The sequence below is a fragment of the Stegostoma tigrinum genome, unplaced genomic scaffold, assembly GCF_030684315.1.
Source record: "Stegostoma tigrinum isolate sSteTig4 unplaced genomic scaffold, sSteTig4.hap1 scaffold_610, whole genome shotgun sequence".
Taxonomy (NCBI): domain Eukaryota; kingdom Metazoa; phylum Chordata; class Chondrichthyes; order Orectolobiformes; family Stegostomatidae; genus Stegostoma; species Stegostoma tigrinum.
In genome coordinates, this window is record NW_026728548.1 from 32,237 (window position 1) to 42,362 (window position 10,126).

Genomic DNA, 10,126 nt, shown 5'->3' on the forward strand with positions numbered 1-10,126 from the left:
ATCGAACCCGGGTCCCTGGCGCTGTGAGGTCGCAGTGCTAACCGCTGAGCAACCGTGCCAGCCCCCGTTTAGTTTGGGGATACCCGGTCGGCATGGACAACTAGGGCCGAAGGGCCTGTTTCCGCGCTGTCCCACTCTAGGACACATCGTCAGCAGCAGCAGCCCCTTGCAGATGTGGCAGACTCTCTTGCCCATTTCTCAGGGTGGGTCTGTGGGTGGCCGACCGATGCGGCTTACGCGGGCTCTGTGACACTGGGGTGGCAGCACCCCACCACCCCAACTTTGCCAGTTTGCTGCCCCCACCTCCGCTTGAGGACACTCGCAGGCCGGCGATTCCCGGGCGTCTGTGGGGGAAGGCTGCGCTTCGCCAGCGAGGGTCTACGACTCTAAAAGCAGCCTCAGCTGGATCAGAGGAGGCCCTATCCCTGGCACGGGTGGCATGGTGGGCGCGAGAAAGCAGCGTGCCCATGAGAATTCGGGCAGGAATCTTGAGCTGGCCGTCAGAAGTAGTCGTTGACCCTGAAATGCATTAATTCAGCTGTGCCACTTGCTGGATGTGAGTTTGCTCGCTGAGCTGGAAGGTTAGTTTTCAGACGGTTTGTCACCATTCTAGGTAACATCATCAGTGAGCCTCCAACGAAGCGCTGCTGTTCGCGATGTGCCACTTGCACTGAGCAACACGCTTGTAAGTCGCACCTTGACCCCTTTAACTGCAAGCTCCTCCCGCTCATGGATCAATTTTCCAGTCGAGCAAGTTCTTACAGGAAGCCAAAGGTAGAAAATAAATCAAAAGGCAGGTAGGGAGTGATTGGAGGCTTGCTACCCTTTTTCTGGAATTTATTTCTTAATAAACCAAACAATCGACTTTGCAGCTCAGGAACCTGAACGCCACTGAAAAGCAGACCCTTTAGATCGGTCTGGAGGGAAACGTAGATTGGCGTCTGCAAAATAAGTACCCGCTTGGCCTGCTGTGTGCATCCAGCTTTACACTTTGTTACCTGCAGGTGGATTAAGGTAGGACCTGCTCACTTCCTGGCTGAGGTCTCTCTCTTGATAAAACTGAGCTTTCACTCAATACTCGCCTCAACTCCAGTGAATTCCCCCTTCTAGATGTTTCATATTTCAAAAGGTGAAATGCCCCACCCCTGGAGCAGGTAGGAACCGAACCCAGGACTCCTGGCTCAGAGGGAGGGACATTACCCACTGCAACACAGATCTTTGAAACTCACACTCCACCTCCCTTCAGTTTTAAAGTTTAAGGCATTTTTCTAACGAACTAACTGTTCGGAGATGCTACCACTTAGCTCTGGGAAGGTGGAACTCCCGGTCCAGGGGTAGGGACACTGCATCATAAGAGGGGCCCCCCTGCACCCTCCCTACCATTGTCTACCCAAAAGCAGTTTCACCCCTGGCCTGTCGGGTTAGCCAATCGATAGAGGGAGGGGAGGAGTACGCAGATTCTGCCAAAGCGATGCCTCCTCTGGTCAAATAACAGAGTTCACCCGTGACAGCCTAATCCGAAAGGTTAGCTAGATGCCCAGGCAGAGACCTTGAGTGCTTGGAGAATCCCTACAAGCAGGACTTTCGGCCTGCTGAGTCCACCGACCGTGCAAACAACATCCCCCCATACGCACCCTTATCCTGCAACCCTGTATGGCTAACCCTGGCTAACCCACCTGGCCTGCACATCCCTGGGCACTATGGGACAATTTAGCACGGCCAATCCACCCTAACCCGCACATCCCTGGGCACTACGGGACAATTTAGCACGGCCAATCCACCCTAACCCGCACATCCCTGGGCACTACGGGACAATTTAGCACGGCCAACCCACCCTAACCCGCACATCCCTGGGCACTACGGGACAATTTAGCACGGCCGATCCACCCTAACTCGCACATCCCTGGGCACTACGGGGCAATTTAGCACGGACAGACCACCCTAACCTGCACTGCTTTGGACTGTGGGAGGAAACCCACACATTCACAGGGAGAATGTACAAACCCCACACAGACAGTCTCCCGAGGGTGGGATCGAACCCAAGTCCCTGGCACCATGAGGCAGCAGTGCTAACCCCTGAGGTGCTGCGCTGACCCACTCAGCACAGAATTTATTTTTGGTGAGGAAATGAGTAACAAATAGAGGCCTTAAAAACTAGGAGCTGGTTCCGATTAAGATTCTTTTAAAAAAAATACCCGAAAGAACGCCAGATACTGGAAATCAGAAATAAAAGCAGAAATAGCTGGAAAAACTCAGCAGGTCTGGCAGCATCTGTGGAGAGAAAGCAGAGTTAATGTCTCGGGTCCGGTGACTCTTCCTCAGAGCAGTTCCAAAACCCTAATCTATGCATTGAATTCGGGAGCAATTTGTCATTGACAATGGATAACAGCAAAGCAATAATTTAGCACAAATGTTCATTTCCACCTTTCCCCTCTGGACCCTTATGCTGCCCAGAAGTCAAAAGCCCGTTAACTGTGGGATGGCACAGTGGTTAGCACTGCTACTTCATAGTACCTAGAACCTGGGTTCAAGCCAAGCCTTGGGTGACTGCCTGTGTGGAGTTTGCATGTTCTCCCTGCATCTGCGTGGGTTCCCTCCCACAATCGGGATGGATTGTCCATATTAAATTGCCCGTAGAGTCCAGGGACGTGTAGACCAGGTGGATTAGCCACGGGGAACGTGGGGTCCTAAGGATAGGGTGGGATGCTCTTCAGAGGATTGGTTTGGAATTAAATGGGCCGAATCACCTCTTTTCACACTGTAGGGATTCTGTGATTAGACAGTATCTCAGTCAACTCTGGAACTGTTGTGTTTGAGGGACCTGTGCATTTCTAAGTCTCAGATGAGTAACATCATCTCTTCTTGACTATACAGGACCAAGAAAAATGCACACCAAGTTTTTGTTATGTGAGTTGACTTCAAAGCTTGAAAATTGAGAAGAAAAATATAGAAGGGACGTAAGGGGCAACTTTCTCATACAGAGAGTGGTACATCACCCCTCAGCCTCCAACACTCCAGGGAAAAATAGCTCAAACAGTCCAACCCCAGCAACATCCTTGTAAATCTTTTCTGCACCCTTTCAAGTTTAACAACATCTTTCCTATTAGCAGGGAGACCAGAATTGAATGCTATAATCCAAAAGTGGCCTCACCAACGTCCTGTACTCCGAGGTCTCCTTGTTCAGCAACACACTCCAGGACCTTACCATTAAGTGTATAAATCCTGCCCTGATTTGCCTTTCCCAAAATGCAGCACCTCACATTTCTCCAAATTCAACTCCATCTGCCGCTCCTTGAGCCATCTGTAGTCTGAGATAACCTTCTTCGCTGTCCATTACAACCTCCCATTTTGGGGTCATCTGCAAACTTACTAACCATACCACCTACATATTCAAATCCAAATCATTTATCTCGATGTGGAGGCTAGTACAATTACATCTGGATGGGCATATGAACAGGAAGAGTTTAGAGGGACATAGGCAAATGCTGGGAAATGGGATTAGATTAATTTAGGGTATCTGGTCAGCATGGGTGAGTTGGACCGAAAGGGTCTATGTCCATGCGATGACTTCAGTGAGGAGATAGGTGACAAGGAGTTCAGTGAGGACTGGGATAGCCACTCTGGGGTACCCATTGATACCTCAGAGATTATAACCCCAGAATTTAACTCACAAACCACCCCTGACCCTGTAATCCTGATGCTGGGAAGACCTGACCAACAAGTCAGGAGTGTGATGGAATACTCCCCACTTGCCCTGGATGGGGGCAGCTCCGACAAACACTCGAGGAGCTCCAGGGACAAAGCAGCCCCTCGCTTGGACTGGCACCACATCCACAAGCACCCACTCCCCCCCGCCACCGACGCTCAGTCGCAGCAGTGTGTACCATGTACAGCGACTCTCCAAGGCTCCTCAGACAGCACCTTCCAAACCTGTGACCTCTACCCCCTAGAGGGGCAAGGGCAGGAGATACACGAGAATGCCAGCCGCCCTGAAGGTTCCCCAAGATATTGGCTTTCCTTCAAAGTCAAAATCTCCCTCCCACATGGGGTGCTGCTGCGGTTCAAGAAGGCAGCTCGCTACCACCTTCTCAAGGGGCAAATAGGGATGGGTAATAAATGCTGGGCCCTGTCAGGATGCCTACATCCCACAAATTAATAAAATGAAAATCACCTTTGGGATATACTGAAGATGCTAGAAATCTGAAACAAAAAACACAGAAAAAGTAAAAGTCTCTTCCCTCATCGAAGGAAAGCATGGACGAGAATGGGGACACGGTCCCATGGGGAATGGGGGGGGAGAAAGGGGGCTTATTCCCAGGAACAGTCAGAGAGGTGAACAGCAGAGAAGCTTTGAAATGGGGGTTGTGGAGCTGCTGGATACACACACGGTGATAGGGGGATGGATGCAGATGGAGAAGAGAACCAACAGCAAGGAAAGGAAGGACTGAATGGCCTGTTTTGGCTGCTGTGTGGCCCTTGTAACCTCCTCCGGCCCCTACACCCACTCCCTATCTCTGTCACCCCCTCCAGCCCCCTACACCCCTTCCCTACCTCTGTCACCTCTTCCAGCCCCCTACACCCCTTCCCTATCTCTGTCACCCCCTACACCCCTTCCCTATCTCTATCACCCCCTCCAGCCCCCTACACCCCCTCCCTATCTCGTCACCTCCTCCAGCCCCCTACACCCCCTCCCTATCTCTGTCACCCCCTACACCCCCTCCCTATCTCTATCACCCCCTCCAGCCCCCTACAACCCCCTCCCTATCTCTGTCACCCCCTCCAGCCCCCTACACCCCCTCCCTATCTCTGTCACCCCCTCCAGCCCCCTACACCCCCTCCCTATCTCTGCCACCCCTACACCCCCTCCCTATCTCTATCACCCCCTCCAGCCCCCTACACCCCCTCCCTATCTCTGCCACCCCCTACACCCCCTCCCTATCTCTATCACCCCCTACACCCCCTCCCTATCTCTGTCACCCCCTCCAACCCCCTACACCTCCTCCCTATCTCTGTCACCCCCTCCAGCCCCCTACACCCCCTCCCTATCTCTGTCACCTCCCCCAGCCCCCTACACCCCCTCCCTATCTCTGTCACCCCCTCCAGTCCCCTACACCCCCTCCCTATCTCTGTCACCTCCCCCAGCCCCCTACACCCCCTCCCTATCTCTGTCACCTCCTCCAGCCCCCTACACCCCCTCCCTATCTCTGTCACCCCCTCCAGCCCCCTACACCCCCTCCCTATCTCTGTCACCTCCCCCAGCCCCCTACATCCCCTCCCTATCCCTGTCACCTCCCCCAGCCCCCTGCACCCCCTCCCTATCTCTGTCACCTCCTCCAAGATCACTGCGTTCCTCCAATCCCAACTCATTTTGCACTCTCCCGTCGATTTAGTCGAGTCTTCAGTGGTGGGGGGTGTGGGGTGTCCGGGGGTTGGAGGGGGGCTGTTGGGGGTGGTTTGGTGAGCTACCTCTGCAGTACTGAGTGCAGCTAAGAGAGTGCCGAAGAAGCTGAAAGAGGCGCATGGTGTGTCCGAGAGAGGTTTGGGAGACACTCGGCTCTTTGTGGGCCATGAGATTTTCTTGCCTTTCCTGTTCAGCATGTTCAGAGGAATGCACAGAGTTGGTCTACAAGAGCTCCTACACCCACCTCTTGATAATTACTTGCCCATCCTCACCTTGGCATGTTCCACTTATTAACACTGAAGCAATACAATTGTTAGAACAGATTGTTTGCATTTGAAAGCACCTTTCACATCTGTAGAAAGCTCCAAAGCATTTTACAGTCCTCAGCACTGACCCTCCGACAGTGCCCGCTCCCTCAGCACTGACCCTCCGACAGTGCTCTCTCCCTCAGCACTGACCCTCCGACAATGCCCGCTCCATCAGCAGTGACCCTCCGACAGTGTCTGCTCCCTCAGTGCTGACCCTCCGACAATGCCCGCTTCCTCAGCACTGACCCTCCGACAGTGTGGCGCTCCCTCAGCACTGACCCTCCGACAGTGCCTGCTCCCTCAGCACTGACCCGCTGCTGACCCTCCAACACTGCCCTCTCCCTCAGCGCTGACCCTCCGGCTGTGCCCGGTCCCTCAGCGCTGACCCTCCAACAGTGCCCCGCTCCCTCAGCGCTGACCCTCCAACAGTGCCCGCTCCCTCAGCGCTGACCCTCCGACAGTGCCCACTCCCTCAACACTGGCCCACTGACAGTGCCTGCTCCCTCAGCGCTGACCCTCCAACAGTGCCCGCTCCCTCAGCGCTGACCCTCCGACAGTGCCCACTCCCTCAACACTGGCCCACTGACAGTGCCCCCTCCCTCAGCGCGGACCCTCCGACACTTCCCCGTGCCCCTCTGCTCCATCCACAGAATGGAATCTTCCTGTGCTCACCCCCACCCCCCCCCCCTCTTTCTCGTGGCAGGGGGATGTCCGGGACGCTACCGCTGCCGCAGAACACGAGGGACGAGGAAAGCGCCTCGGAGCGAGGATCCGAGGAGGAGGACGAATCTGCCGTGAGCCTGGAAACGTCGGAGTGCGGTGATGCCCCACTTCTCCACACCTCAGACACCCTGGAGTATCCCAATGGAGGCCGGTTTCCAGTCGCCGAGGAGACGGGCCTGGAGATGAAGGCTCTGCGCCAGGCCTCAGTGGCTGACGGGGCCCAAGCCCCACTGGGGAAGGGACTGGGCCCCGAGAGCGAGGTGTGGGTTCCTCCGCCAGTGGTTGATCCCAACGTGCGGGTGGTCATGGCCCGCACGCTGAGCAAGGAGTCGGAACGCCAGGCCTTCCTGACCGGCCACTGCCCCGCTTCCCGACTCCGAGTGGCCAGGAGCCGACAGAGGGGAGGAGGGGTCGCATGGGGGTGACATGGGCAAACGCCCGTGCTGTCCCCGCTGCTCCCAGCCCAACCTCAAAGCCACGGCCTCCCTGGCTGGTGCCATGCTGGTGTACCCTTGCTTCCTGTATGGCGCGTACGTCTTCCTGCCCTTCGATGTGCCAATCATGCCGGACGTCAGTGCCCGCCTGACGTATACGCTCCGCTGCAGTGTCTTTGCCACCGTGCCCATCATCATGGGTAAGGAGCATGTGCACTTAGGTGGGGAAAAGTCAGGGTTGGGGTGGGGGGGGGAACCGCAGAGAGGGGGAGAGGGAGCGCCCATTCGGCATCTTCGGCCCAATCCAGCCACTCTGCCTCACCACTGCTGAACGTCCCTTGCTCCCTGCTCTCTTCCATCTGCCTTGCCCAGTGATGGAGTTTAATTTGGATAAATGCAAGGTGTTGCATTTTGGTGAGAGAAATTTGCACGTTAAAAGCATGGAACACAGCGCTGTACAGGCCCTTCGGCCCTCGATGGTGCGCCAACCTGTGAAACCAATCTGAAGCCCATCTATTCCATTCTCATCCAAAGGCAGACCTAGGGGATTTCAGGGACGTAATTCTTTGAAGTTTGCGTCACGGTTAAACGGTCGGGGGTGGGGTGTAGTTTAAGAAGGCATTTGGCACTCTTGTCTTCATTCCTCAGACCTTTGAGTTGGGACATCATGTATGGGACATTGATGAGGCCACTTTTGGAGCACCGCGCTAGTTCTGGTCACCTGGCTATCGAAAGGATATCGTTAAACTGGGAGAGAATTTACAAGGAGGGGATTAAGTCTGAAGGAGAGGAGGGATGAGCTGGGACTTTGTCTCCCCCCGCCCTCTGGAGCATTGGAGGCTGACGGGAGAGGGTCCTAAAATGATGGGGGACACAGATAGGGTGAATAGACAAGGTCTTTTCCCCCCAGGGTCGGGGAGTCCAAAACTAGAGGGGCATTCATTTAAGGTGAGAGGGGAGAGATCTACAAGGGACCTGAGAGGTAACGTTTTAACACAGAGTGGGGTGAGTGTATGGAAGGAGCTGCCAGAGGAAGAGGTGGGGGCTGGTACAGTTTCAGTTAAAAAGCATCTGGATGGGGGACGTGGATAAGAAGGGTAGAGAAGGATGTGAGTGAAACGCAGGAAAGTGGGCCTAGCTCAGATTAGGAAAGCGTGGTTGGTATAGACGAGTCTGGCCGAAGGGCCTGCTTCTGCATTATATGACTCCAGACCCACAGCGGTGTTATTAACTCTTAACAGTTAGGAATGGGACGACAACTGCTAGCCTAGCCAGCAACACCCATCTCCCATGAACAGGCAAAAACATAGACAACAGGAGCACGAGAAGGCCATTCGGCCCATCAAGCCTGTCCTGCCATTCGATGAAATCATGAGTCACCTGTGACCTTTGGCACTTAAAATCTTCACGGAACAAGAATCTCTCTCAGATTTAAAGTTAACTCATCCAGCTTCCACTGCCGTGTGTAGAATTCAGTTCCAAAGCTCTGCCACCCTTCCTGTGCGGATGTGTTTCCAAACATCTCTCCTGAATGCGCAGCTGACGAGTTCTGGAAGCCCCATCCCAGTGGAAATAATTTATCTTTCATCATCCCCGTCTTTTCCTGGCAGAGAGAAGGGATGGGTGCAGGGGCCGAGGGGGTGACAGAGATAGGCAGCGGGCGTAGGGGCTCTGTGACGTGACAGAGATAGGGAGGGGGTGACAGGGATTGGGAGGGGGTATGGGGTGGTGACACAGATGGCGAGGGGTTGTGGGGGGGTGACAGGGATGGGGAGTGGGTGACTGGAATGGGGAGGGAGTGTAGGGGGTGATGGGGAGGGGGGTGACAGGGATGGGGAGGGGGCGTGGGGGGTGATTGTGATAGAGAGGGGATGTAGGGGGTGACAGGGATGGCAAGGGGTTGTGGGGGTGACAGGGATGGGGAGGGAGTGTAGGGGGTGATGGGGAGAGGGTGACACGGATGGGGAGGGGGTGTAGGGGCTGAGAGGGATGGGGAGGGGATGTGGGGGGGTGACAGGGATGGGGAGGGGATGTGGGGGGGTGACAGGGATGGAGTGGGAATGTAGGGGGTGACAGGGATGGCGAGGGGTTTTGGGGGGGTGACAGAGATGGGGAGGGGAGGGAGTGTAGGGGGTGTTGAAGAGAGGGTGACAGGGATGGGGAGGGGGTGACTGGGATGGGGAGGAGTGTAGGGGGTGATGGGGAGGGGGTGACTGGGATGGGGAGGGAGTGTAGGGGTGACGGGGAGGGGGTGTAGGGGCTGTGAGGGATGGGGAGGGGATGTGGGGGGGTGACAGGGATGGAGTGGGGATGTAGGAGGTGACAGGGATGGCGAGGTGTTTTGGGGGGTGACAGAGATGGGGAGGGGTAACTGGGGAGGGGAGGGAGTGTAGGGGGTGATGAAGAGAGGGTGACAGGGATGGGGAGGGGGCGTGGGGGGTGATTGAGATGGAAAGGGGATGTAGGGGGTGACAGGGATGGCAAGGGGTTGTGGGGGTGACAGGGATGGGGAGGGAGTGTAGGGGGTGATGGTGACACGGATGGGGAGGGGGTGTAGGGGCTGAGAGGGATGGGGAGGGGATGTGGGGGGGGTGACAGGGATGGAGTGGGGATGTAGGGGGTGACAGGGATGGCGAGGAGTATTGGGGGGTGACAGAGATGGGGAGGTGTAACTGGGGAGGGGAGGGAGTGTGGGGGGTGATGAAGAGAGGGTGACAGGGATGGGGAGGGGATGACAGGGATGGGGAGGGATTGTAGGGGGTGACGGGGAGGGGGTGTAGGGGCTGAGAGGGATGGGGAGGGGATGTGGGTAGGGGCAACAGGGATGGAGTGGGGATGTGGGGGGGGTGACAGGGATGGAGTGGGGAAAGTGGGGGGGGGTAACAGGGGTGGGGAGGGGGTGACAGGGATGGTACGGCACAGCACTGCCCACAGGATTGGGTCAGGGTGAGGGGCCTTAGGGATTGGGGCCCAGCGTTTAATCTGTGCGCGCTCATCCTGCCCACAGGCATCATCGTGTATGGCCTGGCGAGGTGTTGCTGCTCCGCCATCGATCCCTTCGGGCCCCGCATGCAGGAGGTGGACATCCACCAGCGGTTTGTGACGGATTCCATCCATCTCTTCGTCCTGTTCTTCCTCAACCTCATGGTCCTCTCCACCTACCTCCCTCAGGAAGTTCTCAAACTCCTACCACTGCTCACCGCCTTCTTCGCCCTGGCCAGGGTCAGTCTCCCTCCCCTGCATCCCTCACAGCTTCACCC

At 56.1% G+C, this 10,126-nt stretch overlaps 1 protein-coding gene across 1 annotated transcript; it reads left to right on the forward strand.

Moving 5' to 3' along the window:
* Window positions 1–734: 734 nt before the first annotated feature.
* LOC132209010 (transmembrane protein 79-like) lies at window positions 735–10,088 on the forward strand (the record flags this gene model as incomplete). Its single annotated transcript, XM_059644247.1, is given in 4 exon segments — window positions 735–1,014; window positions 6,413–6,798; window positions 6,800–7,066; window positions 9,874–10,088. Coding segments are annotated over 3 exon segments (864 nt in total), but the record flags the coding sequence as incomplete, so codon positions are not given.
* Window positions 10,089–10,126: the final 38 nt, after the last annotated feature.